The sequence below is a fragment of the Gossypium hirsutum genome, chromosome D11 (genome assembly GCF_007990345.1).
Source record: "Gossypium hirsutum isolate 1008001.06 chromosome D11, Gossypium_hirsutum_v2.1, whole genome shotgun sequence".
Taxonomy (NCBI): domain Eukaryota; kingdom Viridiplantae; phylum Streptophyta; class Magnoliopsida; order Malvales; family Malvaceae; genus Gossypium; species Gossypium hirsutum.
This window is the reverse complement of record NC_053447.1, coordinates 18,001,130-18,024,899: the sequence shown is the minus strand read 5'-3', so window position 1 is coordinate 18,024,899 and position 23,770 is coordinate 18,001,130. Positions and strand designations below refer to the sequence as shown.

The following is a 23,770-nucleotide window of genomic DNA, read 5'->3' as shown; positions in this document are numbered from 1 at the left end:
CTCATTGTAAACATGGGAATGATGAAGAGATTCTTGATATTCTCCAACCTCATTCTAGCTTGAAGAAGTTACACCTAGATGATTACCAATGTTTTAGGTTCTCGTCTTAGATGATGGATCTGCTTCTACCAAACCTTGTTGAAATCTCACTAGAATATTATCAAAGATGCGATCAACTTCCACGTCTAGGGAAATTACGCTTTCTTAAGGTGCTTACTATTAGGAGAATAGATGTTTTGAAGCATATTGGCAGCAGCTTCTATGGAGATATGGGAAGTTCTTTTCCATTACTCGAGGTTTTCAAAATACGTGGGGCACCATGTTTGGAGGAATGGACAACAGTGAATGGTGGAGAACATTTTCCTCTCTTAAGTTCATTAACTATCTATAGTAGTCCTAGTTAATTAATATGCCAATTCTTTAATCTCTGAAAAAGCTAGAAATTGGAGGAATTAATGTTACTTTACTCAAATCATTGATGATGACTACCACTATTCTTACATATCTCGAGATTTGAGAACTCTATGAGTTGACAGATTTACTAGATGGACTATTGTAGAATCAGAAGCACCTTGACAGCTTGACAATTGTGTCAACTACTTTAAAGTCTTCATGTAATCTGCCAAATAATCTATCCACCCTTATACACTTGTGTTTCCAATGTTGGGAGCAAGACTACAAGACCTCAACTCTTTAGAAACTTTGGGTTTAAGTCAATGTGACAGCCTTTTACCAGTAAATGGGTTGCAAGGCTTACATTCCTCATCTTCGTTAAGAATTCAAAATTTTAAGAAATTAATCTCTTTATTTTAGGGGTCGCGATATCTAACTTCACTTTAAGACTTGCTTATCAATGAATGTCCAAAGTTAACTTCATTGCCGGAAAGTATCCAACATCTCTCTTCTCTTCGATCTCTGAGTATTTGGAATTGTGGTAGAGTAATTTCTCTCCCAAATGAGATACAACACCTAACCTTACTTTCAAAATTGGAGATTAAGCATTGTCTTAATTTGATGTCATTGTCTCGAGGGGTACAGAGCCTCACGACTTTGAAAAGGCTGAGGATCAAAAGATACCCACATCTAGAAAGACGATATAAGAAAGCAAGATGAGAGGATTGGCCCAACATAATCCACATTCTATAACGACCCGAAAGTCAGTGGTGTCAGAAAATACAGTTTCGGGATCCCGTCTCCATAAATTAAGTCCGTAAATATTAAATTAAAATATTTACAGAGTTAGTATAAAAGAATATTAAAGTTTGATCATTCACTTCTGTCTATTAATTGCTTAATTAAGGTAGAACGACTAAATTGTAAAAAGTCTTATTGCTATAAGTTTTTAATTAGCCAAATATTTAAGGACTTAAATTACAATTAACCAAATGTCCCAAATGGTGATTAAACCAATTTGTATTAATTAATATTTAATTATACTATATAAGACAAAATAAAGAAAAAGATGATATATTTTCTTCATCTTCTTCACTTGGTCGAAGGTTTGAAAGAAAGAAAACCCTTGAAGCTTTTGATATTCAGCCCTTCCATAGGTGTGTTCAATTAAGTCATTTTCTTATAATGTTTATATTTTTGAGGTCATGGGAGCTTGATTTAGTTAGCTTGTGTACCAGTTTGCAAAACTATTACAGCGTGTTTGGTTCGCCGTATTACCCAATCCATTACGCCCCGATTACGCGCGTATTACATTACGCCCCTAATCCGGCGTTTGGTTCGCTGTATTAGCCATTACGCGCGTATTACATTACGCCCCTAATCCCCAAATTCCCGTGTTTTACAATCCGTTCCCAAATCGTTGTATTAGCCATTACGCCCGGCCTCCCTCCCCATCTCTCTGTTTTACCCTCCCTCCCTACCCGACCCTCTCCTCTTCCGTCCTAATCATTTTCTCCTCCCATTTCCCACTGATTCCGTTGATTAATCTGTCGTCATCGTTTCTTCTCGTCTCGGCATCAAATTTCCCTTCCCCATTTCCTCCCAACACTATCTGCTCCGCACACCAAAACCCTCTCTTTTTCTCTTCAATATATTCACAAAATTGGAAATTCTAGCTTAATCCATTGAAGAAAGAGTGAAGCGTTTTTTCTTTGATTTTTCCATTCTTTTTAACATTTCTATTCTGTGTTTTTTGTCGGTTTTTTAGCCATGGTTCTCGAGGTAAGCTATTCAATTTTAGATTCCTCTTTTGATCTCCTTCTTCTAAATTATCAATTATTTTAGTATTTTTTCTTCTTTTTTCGTTACTCAAAAGGGTTTTGTTGATTTTTCTTTTTTGGTTTTCAATTTTCAAATCGGTCAATTAGGCTACCATGATATGCATTGATAACTCAGAATGGATGCGAAACGACAATTATTCTCTGTCTCGATTTGAAGCACAAGCAAGAGCTCATAGGCTAGGCCAGAAGAATGATGTACTTGTTTTACGTTTTGAAACAGTATGTTCCTAATCATTAAGTAGTGTTTTCTGTTGCGTACCATTTTGTTTTACCTTGAATTGTGTTTGATTATATTTTCTTTGATAAGGTTCAAACTGTTGAAGAACAAGTCAGAGCTTCTGCTGAACACAAATTGGCAGTTGCTAATCAGAGTATCACTGTCGGTTTCTTCGATAATAATACAAGGTAAATTGGGTTGTTTGTTGAGCTATAGTTTATTGCATGGAGCACAAGTAGTTTCAAGAGTGTTTTGACTCATGCTCTTAAGTAAATTTCTGTGATTTTATCGACAGTGCTGAAGATTGTAGGGAGTATTTAGGGTCCCTCTTGTGGGAGTGTAAGAAAGAGGAAGTTGCTCCCGTGTGGGATGATGATGCAGTTTACTGGAGAAATTCAATGCATTTACTTTTATTGATCTGTTTATGTTTTTTTTTTGTTGAAAAACCAATGATGATGAGTAATGGATGTTTGGTTCTGGAACATCTTGTTTGAAGAAATTGTAATGACAGTTGAAGAGGATGTGAAAGGAGACATTGATGTGATGATTTTGCAATTATATATTTGTCATTGAACCATATTTGACTATGATCTTAAGTTTTGGTGCTAAATCGTCGTTGGTACAACAGTCTAATAGATTTCTACTTCAAATTAGACTGTGTTTCTAGTTTGGATTGTTTGTCACTTTTAGAAGGAAATCTGATTATAAGCATAGAACATATGTGCAGACCTTGAGAGAAAATTGCAAAATTTTACTGCTGTATACTTCCTTGGCCTCAAAGTAGATGGTTAAAATGCTTAAAACCCCCACAGTTTAATCCTTGAAATTGTTGAGTTTACGGATTTCCTTTGAAATGATTGGAAAGTTAGGCTATCTAAATTTTAGTTCTGACAAAATTCTTTTATTTTTTCTATTAAATACTTCTTTCAGCTCATGGTGACAAATTTGCTGCGAAAAGAATGAGAAGGCTGACCCAAAGGAGAGCTGTTGATTATACTAGTATTGTTGTGCGATATATGCAGGTATTTTTTCATGTTTAGTTGTTTTCATAAGCGTTTTTTTCTATATCTTTCTATAAGTTGTTGCATGGTCAAAATGGTGAATCTGATTAACATGGATGCTTATGTTTTTTCTTAGATGGCTTAAATGTCTCTTTATTATTGTGGTTGTTGGCCTTCTCTTTATCAATACGGGCATTGATTTCTCTATCATAGAAATCAGTTTGCTTTTTTCTTCTGCAGCCTTTTGCTCAAGTTTATTAATCAATGTACTTGGCTGCTATATTTTAAAGTTTATAAAGGTCCACTATTATAGCCATAATTGTATCTTTATGATAGCTTAACTTATGGAGTTGTGTTTCAGATTGCTGCTAGAAAATCCATTAATATAGAGGCAAAATGACTTGGTCTTGCTTGCCATTGATGTATGGTGTTAAGATGTTCTTTTTTTGCTTTATGGGAAAAATAAGTTGATGTCTTTTTATGTCATATTTTTCCTAATTGCTAAGAGTAACTCCTCTTTATCATAGTTGTATGCTTGTTGAATCATATTGAAATGCTAGCTACTTAACTGACTGAACTTGTTTGAATGTAGGAACTACAGTTCCATCAAACACCACTACTGCAATTCTTGCTGCTCCCAATTTGTCGAATCCCATGGCTACAGTTGTTGGTGCTGCTTCAAACCCATTAACCTATAATTTGTAGTTGAATTTGAATTATGATCCAAAATGCAACATATCAATGATGAAATACGGCGATGCATCTGCTTGAATTTCTCTGTCTAGTTGGCCTTTTAAGTCCCTTCTGATCTGGTATCCTTGGAAAATTATTTGTTTTGCACTCTTGGCATTTTAATATCATATTAGAATAACTAGTTTATAACTTTGGAGTAATGATTCATTGTAATTTTACCCATTTTTATATATTTCTTTAATTTTTTAATTCATCACAAGGTTCATGCCATAGGGGCAAAGCTAAAATCAAAAAATAAAAAAGAACCTCATTGAGGAAGAAAATTCAGAGAATAAGGTAAGAAAACCAAAAAATATAGCAACTGAGAGAATATACAGAGCTATGTTTCTCCGACTCTTCATTTTGCTTGAAGTATCCCTTTTTTATACCCCTGTCAGAGTATTCATTTTTCTTAAAGTATCTGGTTTCAACACCCATGCCCGACGATGAAAGAACCTCTTTGAGAAAGTTATACAATAGATTTATTATATAAATTATTTTAAATTATATAAATTCATATAAGAAAATTTATTATCAATAATTTTATGAAATTATATCTTATTAAATTATATGTAATAATAATTATTTTAAATTATACAAATTCATATAAGATAATTTATTAGTTATAATTATTTTAAATTTTATTAAATCATATATTTTAATTAAAATATATTTAATATTAATCATTTCAAATTATCTTTTATAGTATCATATATTATGATTTGAGTAAATTCATATAAGAATATTAATTATTAAGAATTTTATTAAATTATATATTTTAATTATAATATATTTAATATATTTAATAATAATTATGTTTAAATATGATTAAATTATTTATTTTTGATAATAAATAATCTTATTAAAATTTAAATAACAATAACAATAATCATTTACCAAAACAAATTTATGCTAAGGGTATTCTGGTCATTTTAGTTTTCTCCATTATGCTATTACACCTCTATTACATTCAACCAAACACAGTTTTACTATTACGCCTCTATTCCATTACATTCAACCAAACAGTTGATTTGCTATTACACCTCTATTCCATTACACCTCTAATCCAATACACCTCTAATCCAATACAGCGAACCAAACGTGATAAAGTTTTTGAAAGTTTTCATTGTTGAGTATTGAATGATTTAGGTATCAAATTGTTAGAAATTAAGATTAATATGTGAAAATGACTAAATTGTAAGCCTTAATGGTTAATTTTGTATATTAGGGACCAAATTGAATAAAATAAAAAATTGTCAAAAATTGTCGGTAGGGATAGAAAATAGAGGCTCTGAATATTTGAAAATCCCTAATGAGTTTTGGTGAAATTGAATTTTAATTCGAGGCTCTGAATTGGAAGTTATGTTTGTTTCAATTTTAGGGATTAAATTGAATAATTTGTAAAAATGTGTGAGATTTAGTATTTAATTATGATTTTCTTGGAATTTGATACTGTATTATTATTAAACTATTACTCTTAGCTAAAGACGATGTAAGACCATCAATAGAGGAAGGAAAAACAAGAGTCGACGACAAGTGACGTGTGAGCTTTCGGTTTGCATCTCTATAACTCGAGACTAATCTAGTTATTGCATATTCATGACATATTGCATTAAATAGTATTGAGGTGAGTTATTAATGATTACTAAGTTGAAATGCTATGGTTGATATTGAATATTAAGACATGAACTAAATTGAATAGAATAAAAAGTTGTATGACTTAACTGATATAGGAAATTGGTATGAAATTGAGCTGAATTATGTTATATTATATGATAAATTGATGTTGAATTGAACTATGTGATGAAATTGGAAATTGGTTGCTCTATTAAATGTACCAGTCTATACTTTGGTTTATCCAATGATGTGTGTCAGTATAACTGCTTCGATTTATCCGATGATGCACTATGTGTGTTAGTATAGTGTGTCAGTATTCATCCTTCGGTTTATTCGATGATGCATTATGTGTGTCAGTATTCATCTTTCGGTTTATCCGATGATGCACTATGCGTGGTATAACTACTTTGGTTTATCTGATGATGCACTATGTGTGCCAGTATATTTCCTTCGATTTATCTGATGATGCAATGCGGTGCTAGTTTGAGATGCAAATTGACTAATCCAAATGTCTGTCTTGAAAATTTGAGTTAGGTTAATAGAATTATATAAATGTGATTTGACCATAAGGTAGGTTGTGTAACAACCTATTTTTCACTGGTACTGGGAACGGTAGTTTTGAAACTTTATTTTTTGATAATCAGGTCCGTAAATATTATTATTTAATATTTATGAGTCTTTTATGGTATTATATTGAATTTTGGTCTAGTAAATTTATTGAATGGATAGTTAACTAAGGTACAAGTGTAACGATTCTAAAGTTAGTGATGTCAAAAAATGATGTATCAAGACATTGTTTTAGTAAACCGAGCTCGTAAATATTTTTATTAAATATTTATAGAGTTATTATACAAGTGAATTAAATTTTGGAGAAGTAATTTTGCCGAATTAGTGACTAATTAATGTACAAGGACTAAATTATAAAAATAGTAAAAGTTAATCACTAAAAATTTTTAATTGCGAAAGGACTAAAATAGTAATTAAACTAAAGATTAAGGTGGCAATTAGTCCACTTTAATATATTAGTGGACGGTTTGTTAATGAATGGATAGAATAATATTATATTTTTTAATTAAACTAATAATATATGTATAAAACATAAAATGGAAATGTTGTCATCCATGTAATTTTCTTTATTCTCCACCGAAACTATCAAAAGAAATGAAGAAACTTTAAAGGTTCCGCTTCGTAAGCTTAATTTGGTTAGTTTTTCGTAAATTTTATATTTTTGACGTCATAAAATCTCGATTTAATTAATTTGTGTTTGATTTTTTAAAATTGTTAAAATCATTAAAATTTATTATTGATGAATGCTTGAAGTTTTTGGTGTTAATTTATTAAATTTCAAGTTTAGAAATGAAAAAGAACTAGTTTGTAAAGTTGAATTACTAGTTTTTGAACATAGAGACTAAAGTATAAATATTTCGAAATTGGTATAAAATTTCTATAATTATAGATAATAGAGAACTCTAGAAAGATGAAATTGAGATCGGTTTCCAAATACTTTTCAAGTTTTGAGGGATATATTTGAGGAATTTAAATAAGAATTTTATATAGTTTTTTAAGTTTATTGTTTTTTAAAAAGTAATAAAAATTGAAAATGATTTATTTTTGTTAATCTTATATTCTTAAGGAGCATTTAAATTTAATTTTAAAAGGGGATAAATTTGATTTAATTGGTGCATGCGGCCCTTCTTTTCATCCAATCTAAAAGGATAATTAATTTATCAGGTCCCTAAATGTTTTATATAATTACACTTCAGTCTGGTGTCATTAATAGCATCAACAATACTCAAAATGTTTTAATAAAATCAGCCAATAATTAGCCCATTATGAAAGGTGGTGCCGCTAATAGCAAGAGCGACACTGAGATCCCTGTTCAAAAGGTTATTTACATTAAATTTTAAAAGGAAATTATATTTATAAATAATTAATTTATTTGGGTTATATCTGAAAAAAGCCAAGTTTTAACTTTTGGATTTCTTTGTGAGCCGTCACTCATCCTTCTCATGCCAGTGCCACTCTCTTTTCCACTTATCTTTTTATTTTATTTTCTTCTCATATTTTTATTATGCTTTCGGTATAATAGCCTCAAGATCTCTCTTTCTCTTTGTTCAACCTTAGGCCAGAATGAGAGGAAGTATGGGTCTTGTTGCTCCATGGTTCATACCATGGCTTTGTTGTTAGCCCTTTGGTCTTTGACAAGGCTTTTGGGTTTGCTAGATTTTTCTTTGGCTTCTCCTTTTAGCGAAGACCTCCTGCGTTCATGAGGATATGACGTCGGCGTCCTCTTGAGTTATTGCCGATTGATTTCTTGACAGTGGCTGAAGTGATCGCATCGGAATATGTTCTTTGATGACTATCATAGTCGTTATATTGGTTTTGGTTCTTGCTTCCGCTGGAGTTTAGCTGATCTTTTTGGAGGTTTTGACGTCCTCTTTTGGGGGGTTTCGTAGTGGCATAGCCTCCAACAGAGGCGTGCATGTAGGAGGCTATGCATGCCGTTGGTCAATTACGTCGACTTTGCACTTGATTTTCTATGGGTGCTCTTTCCTCTTCCTCTCTATCAAGGCAATGGCATGATGTGGCTACTAGCTAGAGGTTTCGGAATCTTGATATTGGTCGGCTTTAGCCCTTGACTTTTTCTTAGCCCATTTTTTGCAATTGGCTTTTTCGTGAATCTCTTCTAATTGAAAGGAAATATATTTTTAGATGTGGGAATTAAACTATAGTTTTTATCTAATTTTATTATTTTAATAAGTTATATTTTTATAATTTTTTAAAAATTAAATTATTATTTTTATTATTTTTAAGAGGTTAAAATATAATTTTTTAAAATTTTAAAAATTTTGAAAAAGGTAAATGAAATTTTTTTTATTTTAAGCGGTGAGCCCCTGCGAGCCCTAGCTACACCCGGATAGTATAGTTAACTTTGTAATGCACTTATATGGTCCATAGAGAATATTCTGATAATTTATGTTATAAAAATTATAATAATTCTACAAAATTTAGAATGAATATTAACAAAAATATTCTAATAAATTATCTTAAAAGACTCTCTAGTTTGAGGAAGTACTGTTCTAATTTCATTGTCATTTAGATGGGTAATAAAACATAAGAAAGTTTATCAATTATTTTAAAAAATAAATAAATTAATTAAAACGTATCTAAATGTAAAATATAAATTTTCTGAAATTTTTAAAATTTTTAAATAATATAATAAATTCTTATTGAAAGTTAATATTTCAATAAAAATGGTTACAAAATTTAATAAACCTAATTAATAAAACATTTAATTATGGTGTAATGAAGTTTAAAAACTCCAAAATAATAATTCAAATGGAAATCTTAACAATTTTTAGGTGTATTCGAATTTTATTCAAAAAAATATTCAAGTTAATAAAATAAAATAAAATAAAATAAAGGGGAAAAGACTAATAAGCGTAAAATAAAAAGAAAGTACAGGGCGAAAGAGAAAAAAATAAAAGAGAATGGCAAAGTTCTCTGTGGGGATCGACGAAGACGGAGAAGGGCCAAGCAATCGAGTCCCTAAGCGTCAAAGGGCGGAGCGTGTTCTTGATATCGAAGGCTCTGGTCAAGAAGAATCCGAGCAAGGGGAAGAAGACGAAGAATCTGAAGGCGAAGAAGCATCCGAAGGAGAAGAAGAAGCTTCCGAAGAATCTGAAGGAGAAGAAGAATTGGAGGAAAGTGGAGCTGAGCAAGGAGCAATGAGCCCTCAGACTTCTCGAGATGGATCCATTTCTATCACGTTAACTGACCCTGAAGTTCTTGATTGTTCTATCTGTTATGAGGCCTTGACTATCCCTGTTTTTCAGGTTGGTGTTTAATAATCGGTTATCAGGTGATTTTGGATATGGTTTTCTTTTTATTTGGTGAAAAAACGTTCAATTTTCGTTCAATTTCTTTCTTTTACGCTGAAAAGATTGGATTTTTGGAGTGGGTTTTAATTTTTGGGTTAAAAGGCTTCAAATTTTTGCATCAAATTTTTTTTTTCAGTTTTTTCCCTTTAATTTGCACCTGTGGTTCTTTTCCTTGTAGGTGAAAAGCTGAAATGCTTGTAAATTTGTTTAATTTCTTGGTTTTGGTTTCAAATAGATGTTCTAAATCATTTTTCGTTGTGTATGTTCTAAATCATTTTTCGTTGTGTTTTTCTTTTAGACTTGTCCTCTCTTAGATATCTCCATTAGCACTAGATATTGATGCAAAACTTTGAAGATTGATTTGAGGACTGTGATTGGATAGAACTTACTTAGAATTGAACTTCGATTTATTAGTTGGTATTGTTGATTTGTTCCTTCTTTTATGAAGTTAAGGTTCTTTGATTTAGCAAATCTGCTTAAATTTTAGAAATGGATACTAGAATCGAAGTTTATGGTCTGTTCTTATTTAATAGACTGCTGAAAGGAACTATATGGTTGCTGAAGAGGCATTAAGTGATTGTTAGCTTTAGTGACAGAGGATAGTATTTCAGTTAATAGATATAATAATGAGAATGATGTTCATTTTGCATATTTCTTGTTCCCCATAAGGGTTTGTCCGGGGGGGGGGGAATAAGTGAAATCGTTGTTCTGAGAATTGCTGCATTGTAATTTCTGCTTCAATTCTATAAATGCATACTAGGCTTGACGTTTATGGTCTGTTCTTATTTAATGGACTGCTGAAGGGAAGGATATGGCCGATGAAAAAGCATACAAGTGATTGTTAGTTTCAATGGCTGAGGATGATTTGTAAATTTATAGATATAATCATGAGAATTATGTAGAATTTGCATATTTCTTGTTCGTTATTTGAATTTGTAAGGGGAAATAACCGTTTCGAAATGCATTGTAGGTTTTCTATGTAATTGAAGGGTTCTTGGTGGGTCATATCCCTATACTCTTTTTAAATACATGTCAGACACGAGTACCTAAAGAAAAATAAAATGAAGAGTTAGAGCATTATAGTGATATTTAGTAGGCTGGTAACCTTTTTCAAATGGTGTGATCTTGGTTGCATCTCTAGGTATAAGCAATAATGGAAGAATAGGTCATTCCTATTTCTCTTTTACCGTGTAATTAACGCATTCTGGCTCCTGCAAGAGTGTTTTCCTAGAAGTGTTGCCAATATTTGAACAAGTAGTAGAAAGAGGAAGGATGACCCCTTTGAGATTCTATCCTCTTAAGGTGATGGGGAACTATGTTGTTTTGACTCTTTAGGTTTATTGAAGCACCCACGTTTTTGGATATAGGTATGGGGATATGACCCTCTGAGGACTCTCCATACATATGGAAAAACTAAGAAATTGAACAGATACTTGTATTTGACACTCACACGAGTCCTAGTAACATAGATGGGGAAGCTATTTGTGAGTTTTAATGTGCTGTTCATACTTGGACATGTACGTATAAACTTCAAGACCTCTTTTACTTGTCGCCATGTACCAGTTCACTCTGGAATTTGTGAATATAAATAAAAAACCACGACTTTTATAATGCATAATACTTAGCTTCTTGTGGGGATCCCTTGAATGGCCAATCTTTGATGTCCAACAAAAGATCTGTCGTGGTTTAGTATGAAAAATTTGTACTTCTTTTATCCTTTTGAACTTGAGGTTGTTTTGGTGTGTGGATTTGGCATTGTCTGATCAAAGGATATCATTGACAGCACACATGAAATTAATAGAATTGAAATATCAAATAAGTCCCATATTTTTGTAATGATATTATTCATTCTTTCATATATTAAATGCATCCTGATCAATCTGTATGTCTGTGATTGGCAATTCAGTGTGAGAATGGGCATATAGCTTGCTCTACCTGTTGCATCAAAATGAGGAATAGATGTCCATCCTGTATGACTCCAATCGGCTATAGTCGCTGCAGGGCGATTGAGAAGGTGTTGGAATCTGTCAAAGTGACATGCCAAAACACAAAGTACGGGTGCAAAGAAGCATTCAGTTATAGCATGAAGCAGAAACATGGAAAGGCATGCCTTTTCGCGCCATGTTCATGCCCCCTTCCTGATTGCGACTTTGAGGGTTCATCAGAGGAGTTAAGTGCACACTTTGGCAATGTACACAAGTATTCTGCAACACGTTTCCTTTATGATCGTCTAGCACCCATTACCTTAGGAGTTTCTGAGAAATTCCTTATTCTTCGAGAGGAGACAGATGGTTCTTTGTTCATTCTTCACAACAAGGTTGAGAATTTGGGGAATGTAGTTACTTTGAGCCGGATTGGGCCCTCAACGGAGAGAGGTTTCTTCTATGAACTAACTGTGAAAGCTCCATCTGATGTAAGTAATCTTAGATTACAGTCCTTCACAAAGAGCACTCCAAAACGAGTTGATAGCCCACAGTCATTAGGGTTTCTCCTGGTTCCAAGTCAGTTCTCATGCATTTCGCGGCAGATCAAGATGGACCTCCGCCTGGGGCGTTCTGATCGGTTTTCCTACTACCAGAGACCTGGTGGTGCATAATTATTGTAAATCTTGGTGCATAAGCTAATGAACTCCAGTTGTAGCATTTGTTATTTAAGTCATGCAAGTTTTTTTCTTTAATCTATCATATCAGTCTTTAAATACACCAAGGTAAAAGGGCATATGAACATCGTTTGCAGTTACCCTTTACATTAATTAAGGGTAATATATATGCATTAATTGAAAACAAAATACTTCTCTATAAATTGTTTACAGGTTAAAACATTTATAAATATTAATCTATTTATCAATTATTAAATAACTTTTTAAAAGTATATTTCTTTTTTGTTTTAGTTATATCATAGCAGATGTATATTATTGTAATAAGTGTTAGATGTAATGGTAAAATACATTAAACTTTTAAAGATAGAACAACGATATTATTTGAAAGGGTAACTGTAAGCTTCAAATACAGAGAAAAGAAAATATATTTTTTGGATTATAAAATAAACATAAAAAATGTTTAAAAAAATATTATAGTAATTGGTCTTGCAAAGACGTTTTATATCGGATTGTATTTTTATGGTGGTGTGGTAGACGTAAAAGATACTGTCATGATCGCTGCCCTCACAGCAGTGCTGAACTTGTTTCATTTTAAATAATTTATTGCAAAATGTAATCAATGGCTGCTACATACTGAAACTACGCTCGAAATATTAAGAATTTGATTGTGTTTAACCTCTTAATTGAAAATATGAATAAATTAATCCTTACTAGCATTTTATCAGGTCATTAAATATTTTAAAAAATAAATGAGAACCTAAAAGTTAAATAAAATTTTTAATAAACATTTGAAAAAAAAAGTTGTCTAGGTTCATCATCATGGAAAATTTATCTTCAATGGAAGCTTTTAAATAATTATAAAAAAATATTAAAATTTAATAAAAACATTTAAAATTACAATAAATATTTGGAAATTAATTATCATCATCAATTTACAACTTATTTAAAGGTTTAATAATTGTTATGATGAATTACTATAAATATTAAAAAATTAAAATAACAAATAAGTGGAAAAATCAAGTAAAATTTAATGGAAGGAATTGTTTGCCTCGCATATTGTGTATTGTTAAGTGGATCAATATGAGAACAAATGTTACAGATTTGGATAAAAGGGAATATGGTCAATGACACGAAATATAATTACTCTTCATTCACAAAAGGAAAGTTACAAATTTATGGTTTGGTTTGAGTTATTTTAATTTTGGTTATTTATTTTAAATTAAGATTAATTTTAATTTTTTATAATTCTTAATAATTTTTTTAATATTTTATAATTATTTGAAAAAGCACATCCTCGGATAAATGGCTCTCTAGGCTTTGTCCATGTTATTTTGGATGTGGTTTTTAAATAATTATTAAATTTTTTTATTTATTAGGATTTTTTATTTTCTTAAATATTTGTTGATGTACATGTGACACGTCATGTGTCACTGCCTACTTGCTCCATCATTCATATAATTACTTAATGGTAAAAATAGATGGAATTTTTAACGAAAGAATCAAATTGCTCTTTGATATAACATACAAAGTTAATTTTTTCCATTTTTTGTGTAAAGAAGACAAAACGTAATCCAACTTCTAGTATAACGGTCTCCATGGTACTTTTACCTACCTTAAGGCCTTTCTATGGGACATATATCCACCTTTTTTACATTATAGGATAATAGAAAAATTTTAATTTTGATCCTTCTTCTTTTTTTAAGATTATAGATCAATGACCAAATTTCAATTTTAGTTCCTATATTATGCTTAAATTTGAGATTTTAATATAATTTGATATCTCAATTTTTATAATATCATTAGTAAATCTAAGTACTTTATTCTAATTAAAATGCTAATGTGAATATTAAGATTTGTTAAATTCGAGTCCATTACAATATCATTTTTTGCCATTTATATGTCTACCAAGAGATTTTTTTTTTTTAGTTTCAGAATCTCACACTAACTAATGTAACTGCCAAACTTTAACGATGTTAACAATTGAACTTGAATTTTTAAATTTGAAAAGCAAAAGGACTAAATTCCTAGAAGTAAAAGTATGGGGACTATATTCCAAATATACAAAAAGTTTAGAAACTTGAAACATATTATAACCTTTAATTTTTTTTACTCCATAGATTTAACTAAAAAAAAACCCAACACAAAGCATGGGTTGGAAACCACGTATGATAGCAGTATCTATATATTGTAACAGCTCGTTTTCAAGTGGTTTCGAGATCACAAATCTAACAAGTGAGTTCATAAATATTATTATTTAATATTTACGAATTAGATATATAATTATAATAAATTTTTACTTGATAATTTTTACTATTTGAATGATTAGTTAAGTCTAAGTGGTTTATCTCTAAAGACAAGTGGTTTTAAAAAATGAGGTTTCGGGACCTCATTTCTATAAACCGAGCCCGTAAATATTTTTATTAAATATTTATGGACAATATAAAATTTTTAACCGTGTTTTAGGCTTAAGCCCATTTAAAAATACTAAATCCGAGTTTGACCTAACCTACTTGTATTAAATTTTTTATATAAAAACAAAATTAAATTAAAAACATTAAAATAGTGAGATAGTTGGAATTTAACAAGCAAATTTCTCTAAAATAATAATAATATAATAATAAAATGACAATAAAATAACAACAAAACAAAATGACAGTAAAACAACAATCAAAAAAAACTTAAAGCAAATTTTGACCAAGCCCAAACTAAAAATTTTTATCCAAGGCTTTGACCTGTTTAAACATATTGTACAAGCTCAATAATGCCCGGGCCCAAGCAAATAAACAAACCCAATAAACTAAACCTAAGCCCAAACTAAACCTAGCCCAAAAAACAAAAAAATAACATACACCCTAAGCAGAAGAAAACCACTAGCCGCCGCCTTCAACAGCAGCCACGTTCGCCGCCGCCCCTTGCGCGCCTTCCCCGCGTGTGCTCCCACGATCACCTGCAAGACGGATTTTAAAGAGTCCAAACAATGTAAATCAACAAAAAAACAAGGAAATAGGTTATTTTTTGGGCTATAAAACAGCCGATCTTTTGCATTGAAGGGAAGAAAATTTTCGGTGTAAAAATACGAAAATAGAAGCAAAAAAACACAGAAATTTCTAAAATACAAAGGTAAATCGGGTTTGATCGGTGACGACTCCAATTTTTATTTTTAAGTCGAAATTAAAATTTTTGTTTTAAAAAAACGATTTCGACACATATATTTTTTTACTTTTTGTCCAAAGCTCAATTTTTGGATTTATATTTTTATCAAAGCCGTATCACATGTCAAGCTTCGACGGTTGTCCGGCCAAGATGAGTTCTAACTGCAACAAAATAAAAATGGACTCGGAGAGGACTTTCTCCAAGTCAATTCTTCACCTTTCTTTTCTGACATAAACTACAAAACCCTTCCTCTTGTCTGCTTTCTTTTTTAGTATATATACAATGATCAATCTCTAACCTTCTCTCTCTCTCTTTATTTTATATCATTTTTTCCCACATTTCCTCATCTGTATATCTATATCTATATATAAATTAATGGGCAGTTCAGTAGCTCCATGTTTCCAACCAATTCAAAACCTGATGTCTTTTTCTTCAGGGAAGGAAATACAAGAACCCTAAACGAAAAACATATTGCTGGCGAGGTCATGTTTGAGTTCGTCGACATGATGGTTTGCCATGCAGACTCTTTCTCCATGGTCACCTTATCCCAACTATATCCATGGACGAGTTGTCTCATGCCTGGCCAAACTTACTTTGTTCCCCCCTCTCGATCGCTTTGCATGCAATGTTTTGTTAGCTTCATCTCTTGCAGCTTTGAACTCTTAGTCTAGCCCTAAACTTTCCCCCATCAACTTCGGTGCTCGCCCTTTCGAGTACATTAAAGACGCCAACAGTAAGGTTTTGATCAAGGTGGTGCCTAAGTTTATAATAAGCTTCATTGTCAAAATAAAATAAGTAATTTTAATAACTGATTCTAAATTTATTATATATTTTAGAATTTTTTAAAATAATTTTTTAAGTTTTTTTAGTTTTACATGAGAATCAAATGAATCTAGACAATAATTTATTCAAATTCATTCTACATGTATATTTTAATTATTTTTAATTTTTTGTAAAATTATTTTTAAAAAATTTACATCAACGAGATTAAAAGTTTAACTGACAGTTTCTATTAACTAAAGGGATTAATTGATTTCTTTTAAGGTCAATGAAGACTCAAATTAGTATTTTTTTTTATAAGGACAATTACTTTTTTAGTTTTTTACTAATTTTTTTTATTCTTAAGCCTTGAAAAAAAAAGTAAAAAAAATGAAATTAATAGCGTAACACCAACCACCAACAGACTCGTACTAAAGAAAGATATTTAAAAGTTAGAAACCGAGGTCAGCCCATAGACGCCTCTAATTTCATGGGTCATTGAAGAAGATGGGATTCGGTGCAGATCTAAGGCCCAAACTTCACACTTGAATTCTTCATGTTTAAACTCTTTCTTCCTCTTTAACCTAAAACCCTGCAACGCTCAATAATCTAATTTCTGCCTGAGGCCGTCGCCATCTCTGCGTAAGCTTTCCCATTCATTTTGACTTTCAGGAAATTTATGCACTCCGTTTATTTTAATATCTTCCATAAATATCTTTATAAATGAATGATTTGGAAAGCTTTAAGCGTAAATTGAAAATCCTTTGTTTGATTTCTCCCGCTTTACTAATTTACCAGTAAAAGTATTGATATTTAGCCCAAAAAATTGGAAAACGGTTCGAATATTTGAAATACGAATTCGCCGATTCATTATAGGAAAAAAATTTAATCCCTTGATATAGATTTATGCACTCTCGTTTAACCTTGTTTATGTTATCACAATATCCAGAAATTTTGTAAAAAAAAATGATAAAGAGGAGGTTTTATAAATTTGAACATGCGGACAAAGATAATGTGTCGGATTCATCTTCATCGTCTTCGGACTCTGAACTTGAAGTGGAAGCCTCGGAAGAATCTGAATCAGAACCAGAACAAGAAGTTGCTGCTCAAGTAAATCAAAACAATCAAGCTTGCTCCTCTTCTTCCGGTTAGTTTCTTAGGGTTTTGTGATGGGTTATATATATTGATTTGTCAAACTGGTATGCGTTTAATTGATGATGTTTATACTGTTTTCAACTTCCTTTTATGAATATTACTAATTTTACTGATTTACAATTTGTATGTTTGTTTGATTTTAGGATATGAAAGCGAGGATAGCTCAGCGAATGAAGTTGGTGTGGACTCGGCAGGTATAGTTTTACTTGATTGAATTGAGAACCTTCATAATTTGGTCATTTGCATGAGAAATAAAACTTGGGTTCTTGAGTTTTGCATGCATATGGTTTAGAAAAAAAAAAGTGTTGCATTGTTCATGTCAAACATTAGAAGCCGTGTCTGAAATTTGCTGAGAATCGTAGATATTGATTTGTCTTTTCCTATTTAGAACTTGTTCCTGATATCTGGCTAGTCTGAAGTTCGATTGACACTATTAAAATCCGTCATAAGCTGACTCTTTGTCTATAAATGGGAAAAGTGTTGTGTATTTCATGTCAGAATATAAACCATGTCTCACATTTGCTATGAATCTCAGCTTTTAGTTGTCTTTCTAGTCCATATTTGGAACTTGGATATGTTTGAAGTTTGATTGACGCCATTAAAATCTGTCATAAGTTCACTTTGATTCTTTCTCTGTAAATGGGAAAAGAACACATGACAATCTCATTTACTAAATCCTTGATACAACAATTGTCTTCTGCTGTCATGATTTCATTTAGACATTATGCAATATTGAACTGCATTGTTATGTTTATTCTAAAAAAGATCCCTTTACTTTTGTGGTTAATATGACCTGGTTTTGCAGGTCTTATAGATGATGATAATGATGAAAGTGAAGATGATAAACAAATATTTATCACCAATAGGTTACATGCTGAACATGGTGCTCAAATTCGGGGAAAAAAGTGGGATGTCCCATGCAACAAAGAACCGCTGCCAGATGATTTCCCAGCCTGTATACTGAAATGCAAGTCAGTTTTTAAGTGCAAGTTATGCCCAAGGATTGTCTGTTTGAACGAGGAGACTGTTAGGGCTCACTTTAATTCCAAGGTAAGGCATCTGGCTTGCTAGTTCTCTCTTTGTAGCAAAATACTGTATAACCACACCACATCAACGATTGAGAAACCATATGGTTCAATCCAATCCTGGAAAGTTTAGACTATCACCAAAAAAAAAAATTTATTTAGTCATTGTCGACCTTTGAATTGAGGAAATGATAAGAAATCTGATGTGACACTATACACTTTCACCATTTTATATGTGGTGATTGTATGTAAATTGATGGTTCTGTGGGCATCAGTTTTGTCCGTTGATTGCCGGAACGGATTAAAGGAATATCATGCTTGTTTGGTTTCACATAAACCAATATGCATCTAACAGAACTTCCTTTATCGTTGTAGAGGCATGCTCGATCTGAGAAATTACTAAAGGAAGGTAGACTGAAGACTATGCTTAACAGTGATGGGGAAATTGAGAATCAGGAGACTGCTGCAGAATCGCATTCTCCAGTTGTCGCTATTGAACAGGTTGATTTGGCTGAAATATGATTTTTTCAGTTTGATTGAAAATTGAATATCCATATGCAGAAACATAAGTTTTACTCCATTGTCTTGTACTAGGATAAACAGAAAACAAAACATAAAGGAGGACGCCATCAAAGGGGTAAGGGTTCAAAAAGGAAGGTAAAAAGTTTTAGTTTTCATGTATTTCTTCAGTGTTTAAGTTAGAACCTAGGCTAATTTGTAATATAAACTGCAGAGAATGAGAGATGAAAAGCAGTCTACAAAAGATGGAGCCAAAAGGGGGCGTAAGGACGAAAACTGAAAGCTGTTAAAAGAATAGACGGGAGAGCAAAGTAAGAAATAGTTTCCTTCTAGTTTTGCAGAAGAGAGTTATGTAATGCAACCAACTAACCATATTCCCATGGTAATTTTGGGGTTTCCATATGCTTTTTCTTGTTTTCTTTTAAATGCATTGGCAACTTACCGAGTCCTCTTTTGATTTCATTGTTTGAAAGCCTTGTTGAGCTCATTCATTCATAGTTATGACGTGTGTTTGCTACTTGCATTTTTTATTTTCTGGCAGATAATATGCATCAAATGCATGCACCCAGTATTTAGTTCAAAAACCTAATTCGGAGGTAACCATGTGATCATGACCAGGGATGTAATCGAGCTGAATCAAACACAAGGCTGGAAGCTCTAATGAAACCCACTTTAATGCCAAATCTGGTAACAATAATACTGGCTATAGTCTGCATAAACAGAATGGCAATGTTTGTGATTTAACAAAACACAAGATACTCGAATTTCTTGCAAACACTAATAAATAATTTATGAGAAAAATGAGACAAATAGAGTACACATAACATAGATTTTAAAATGGTATCAAATTACGAATGGGTATCGATACATAAAAAGTTTGTCTAAATTTATCCGTTCTATTGAAAAAAGGGAAATAGAGGCTCTGGCAAAGTCTTGTATAATCATATCCATCCAGCATTTAAGTGCCCATGAATAATTACTCGAACAATGTGTTGTTTCGTATCATGGTATACAAGAGGATATCACTGGAGGTAGAACGCTTTGCTTATCATCAACAGAGTGGTAATGACATTCTGGTTCTAAATTGTTAAGCTAGAAACCAGTTCTTATTAATAAACCGATATTGTAGCAAGTTCCTCCTGATTTTTACACCACCAAATCCGAGCATTAACCAATTATTTCTAAATAATTCAAATCAGTCATCAATGTTTCAGTTTATAATCATTTGTTGTCAAGAGGATCAATACTGGGTTTTTCACAACTTTATCTTCCAGAGCACAGAAAATAAGTCCTCATAATAGTATGGTGAAAGAGCAAGTAAAGTTTGGGTTTATAGTCACATTTGTGCAACACCTTAGACCAAAATATGGTATTCAGAAGGCTCTCCAAAAAAAATTGTGGAAGGACTAGGAGAAAACAGAAAACAATGAGAGGAATTAATTGCTCTTACCAGGATCACCAATGTCATTGGACAGGTCCCTTACTTTTCACCGGTTTGTCCCCCACATGCTTCTTTTTGTGCAGACGTAATCAAGCATCCACCATTACTTAATTCCTGTATCATTAGTACAGCATGAGTGCCCCTTGTTTTTTGTGTTGGCAGTTGTATCTCTTGAATCTGTCACCTTTTTGGTAAGTGATCTACAATAGTACAATCTGAGTGAAAACTTATCTTTCAGAAATGTGGAGTACGAATCCATTACTTTGTAGGAAATTAGAACTTGTGGAGTAATAATATTTTCATAGTCAGGAGCAACTTTGTAGGTGCACAGATACACAACAGGAAGCACATCCTCGGGGGGCAAGGCTAGCAAACTGGTTGAAAGAAAATATGAAGGGATAAAGGGTTAGCAATCAGTTACAAGTGTAAAGTTTGATTTCACCAACAAGAGATGTAATAATAAGGATATAATCTGTACCAACTTTCTAAACATATTGCAAAGCATAGAAGCAGCTTTGGTCTTGCCCTTTTGAGCCCCTAACCAGGTCAAAAGCCAATGCAAGATGAACATATGGAACAGGCTGACCATGCCTCCAGCATGCTGCACAGACATCTCAGTAAAAGTTCTAAAGTATCACAAAGGAAGCTGAGAAGTTCTATGAAAAGGCTTCTAAAAGAAAGAAACACCAAAGATGCAGTAAAACTAGTATAGCTCAAAGAAAAATGCCAAGTATTTCAAAAAGAAAAAATAACTTCTAAATAGATGCTACAATACTCTAGAAGTAGAAGAATTTCAAGACAATATTAAGCATATAGGAAAAACGACATCCAGATACCAACCTTGCTCTATAGGTTTACATTATCAGGATGCAACTGTCAACGTTTCGATTAATTGTCCTGGCAAATATGAAAACACCATACATCTTGATTCCTCTGGTACATGTTTCCTCTTTCTAACAAAGCAATCATTAGTACAGCTCTGGACCTAAGCTAATTTGCTGTAGACCATCATATTCTCTGTATTCTCACCATGTTTCAACTCAGGATTACTATAATACATATCCAGTGCCTAGTCGATATCTCCTTGAGTTTTCTCAAGCAAGGACGCAACATAGTTTCTTGACAATACATTATCTGAATAAACTGATTGTTTTCTCTATGTATGATTTAGTCCAATTACTAGGCAAGATGTTTTCACCTTTAGGGCATTCTTCAATTTTTTTGATCAGTCTTGCCACCTTTAGAGTCATCAGGCAAAAGTTTACTGAAGAAGCTAGTTATTGTGGGTTGTTTTGACCCGCTAGATTCCAGTTTTGAATTACTTTTTACTTTCTTATTTGACCTCTTCTCAGTGTTTTTCTTCCTCTTGCTAGGAGATATGTTGCTCCACCGTGTAAGTTTCAAACTAGGAGACTTGCTGACTTGACTTAAATTAGTATTTACACTTTCATCAGTGCTACTTCGAAAAGGTCCTGAATTTGAAAGTAATATAGGGCTGCTTGGTGAACTGGCATGGGATGCAGATTCAAAGGTTCTAAACACAGAGACTTGCTCGTAGAATTCAATTTCATGCTCATAAAAGTTAGAAACTGCTTCAACAATATTCCATCTTGAGCAGCTAACCAAATCTAATATCTGGTCTCTGGTCACCCATTTGGGCAAAGAATCCCTGGTTTCCTCAATGATTCTCTCTCTTTCCTCCTCGCTTGGTATAGTTGAATCTTGTGAATCAGGTTTATGGACGTAAGATACATCATTCGAAGAAACATCCATGTCATTACTCTCAACTGTTTTCATTTCAAACTTATATTTATTTCTCTCCATGACCCTTTCCTCATTAGCATCCCTTTCAACTTTTTCTACAGTTTCACAGTTGCCACGATGAAAACCCATCAGCAAGTCCTTCTTATTGTCCATTTCATCAATCAGCCCATCAAAGTGCTTTCTCAGTTCATCAGCATGTTTACTTTCAAGCTTCTCAAAGTCCATACCAACTGTAGGAATAACCTTCTTCGGTTTCAAAAACTTCACATATTCTTTAAGCTCATCATAATTAGAATGCTCACTACAAGGGACCAGATGTATATCAAATGTATCCTTAGTTTGCACTGCAAATTTATTCCGCTTGACTTCATAAGTCCACCCAGTCGGCACAAATCCGACAACCTTCTCATACCCTTTTTCCACCATAATCTCTTCCATTATCACAAAATTCGGCCTAAAGGACGGCCAAGTTTCACCTAATACACTCCAACCAACAACGTGAACATCACTCTCACTCTCATCTTCAGTAAAAACTTCACCATCCCCATAACCCAGAACACGCAAAATCTCCATTTTCCTCCCATCAACACATATCTTGGTCTTACATCTCCGTGCAACCTCAACCAAAATATTCTCTTTCCCAGCAACATAAGTAGCAATAAGAAACAAAACCCTCCTTTTCCCAAATTCCTTACCTATCCTATCTACCACACTAACCACATAATCAATCGATTCTTCTTGAGAAGGAAGTATACATTTCGGATCACAGTATGTAGTATCTAAAAAAATGGCATCACATCCAACAAATCCAATCAAATAACTATTCAACTTCATCGGATTGCAGTAACGAAAATCGCCTGTGTGAACATACCTTTCAAAGATCCCATTTTTAGTGGGAACTTTGAATAATAACTGGACTGAACCAGGGCAATGATTGGCGTCGATGAGAATGACCTCGCAGCCATCTACTAAAACGGGGTCGTTTAGAGGCAAAGCGAAGACGAAACGGGGTTTGGATGAGGAGGAGGGAAGTGAGGTGGGAACAAAAGATGATGCCTTTTGACCAGGAAGGAGAGAGGCCGGAATACTGATCGGAGTGGAAGTGGGAGAGGAAGTAAGAGGCGGAGAAGGCTGTGAAGGGGTGGCGGAAGGAATCGATGAGGAAGCGAGTGTTGGGGATGAAATTGGAGGGAGGGAAAGAGGAGGGAAAGAAAGCGTGGAAGTGGTGGAGTTTAGGGCAGTGAGGTAGAGTTGGGTGGAGTCTAGGGTCAAGGTTTTGACTCTCTCATTGGCGGTGGCTGTGGCCGCTGATTGAGCGGACATCGGCGGTGTTTCGTAGGGTGGTGTCGGGTCAATTATGGGAGAAAAGGGGGCATTTTTCTTTTAAATGGATCTGGAAAATTTTTGCGAGGCTGATTTGGGAGTGTTGTGGTTGCCACTTGCAAGTGGCGGAGGCTCACTGGCGCCAAAGCGGTAGTTGTTTTATTGTTATCATTTTGTTGTTTTTCCTCCAAATTATTGAGAGTGAATCGAAGGAAATAAATAAGATAAACTTGAAAGAGGACATTTGTATACTAATAAAACTAAAAATCATATATTATTTTTATCGGTTGACTCGAGTATTGATGTCGGTTGTATTGAAACGCATTATAGTCTTGTTAAAATTATGAGTT

The 23,770-nt window shown here is 32.9% G+C and overlaps 3 protein-coding genes across 11 annotated transcripts; 2 read left to right on the top strand and 1 right to left on the bottom strand.

The window, feature by feature from the left end:
• Positions 1-9,238: 9,238 nt before the first annotated feature.
• LOC107916650 (E3 ubiquitin-protein ligase SINA-like 10) lies at positions 9,239-12,359 on the top strand. Its single transcript, XM_016845970.2, has 2 exons — positions 9,239-9,637; positions 11,589-12,359. The coding sequence occupies exons 1-2, from the start codon at positions 9,293-9,295 to the stop codon at positions 12,276-12,278; spliced, it is 1,035 nt and encodes a 344-aa protein (XP_016701459.1). The 5' UTR covers positions 9,239-9,292; the 3' UTR covers positions 12,279-12,359.
• Positions 12,360-16,627: 4,268 nt separating this feature from the next.
• On the top strand, positions 16,628-19,574 carry LOC107916649 (uncharacterized). Of its 5 annotated transcripts, XR_005921179.1 has the most exons (8): positions 16,628-16,835; positions 17,143-17,340; positions 17,492-17,542; positions 18,154-18,398; positions 18,749-18,874; positions 18,968-19,030; positions 19,107-19,274; positions 19,434-19,574. XR_005921179.1 is itself a non-coding variant. In XM_016845968.2 (7 exons), exons 2-7 carry the CDS (start codon positions 17,160-17,162, stop codon positions 19,170-19,172), a joined length of 732 nt encoding a protein of 243 aa, XP_016701457.1. In that variant the 5' UTR covers positions 16,628-16,835; positions 17,143-17,159; the 3' UTR covers positions 19,173-19,354. The 5 variants fall into 5 exon arrangements, 4 of the variants coding, with proteins under 4 accessions (XP_016701457.1, XP_040962283.1, XP_040962282.1 ...); XM_016845968.2 differs by lacking the exon at positions 19,434-19,574 and having other exon boundaries at positions 19,107-19,354; XM_041106349.1 differs by lacking the exon at positions 19,434-19,574 and having other exon boundaries at positions 16,674-16,835; positions 18,977-19,010; positions 19,107-19,354.
• On the bottom strand, positions 19,403-23,646 carry LOC107916648 (DNA ligase 6). 5 transcript variants are annotated; one of them, XM_041106343.1, is made up of 4 exons: positions 21,174-23,608; positions 20,812-20,934; positions 20,343-20,707; positions 19,403-19,602 (listed from the first exon to the last, which is right to left on the bottom strand). In XM_041106343.1, the coding sequence occupies exon 1, from the start codon at positions 23,418-23,420 to the stop codon at positions 21,546-21,548; it is 1,875 nt and encodes a 624-aa protein (XP_040962277.1). In that variant the 5' UTR covers positions 23,421-23,608; the 3' UTR covers positions 19,403-19,602; positions 20,343-20,707; positions 20,812-20,934; positions 21,174-21,545. The 5 variants fall into 5 exon arrangements, with proteins under 5 accessions (XP_040962277.1, XP_040962280.1, XP_040962281.1 ...); XM_041106346.1 differs by having other exon boundaries at positions 20,816-20,934; XM_041106347.1 differs by lacking the exon at positions 19,403-19,602 and adding an exon at positions 19,721-20,031 and having other exon boundaries at positions 21,174-23,646.
• Between the last annotated feature and the right edge of the window lie 124 nt (positions 23,647-23,770).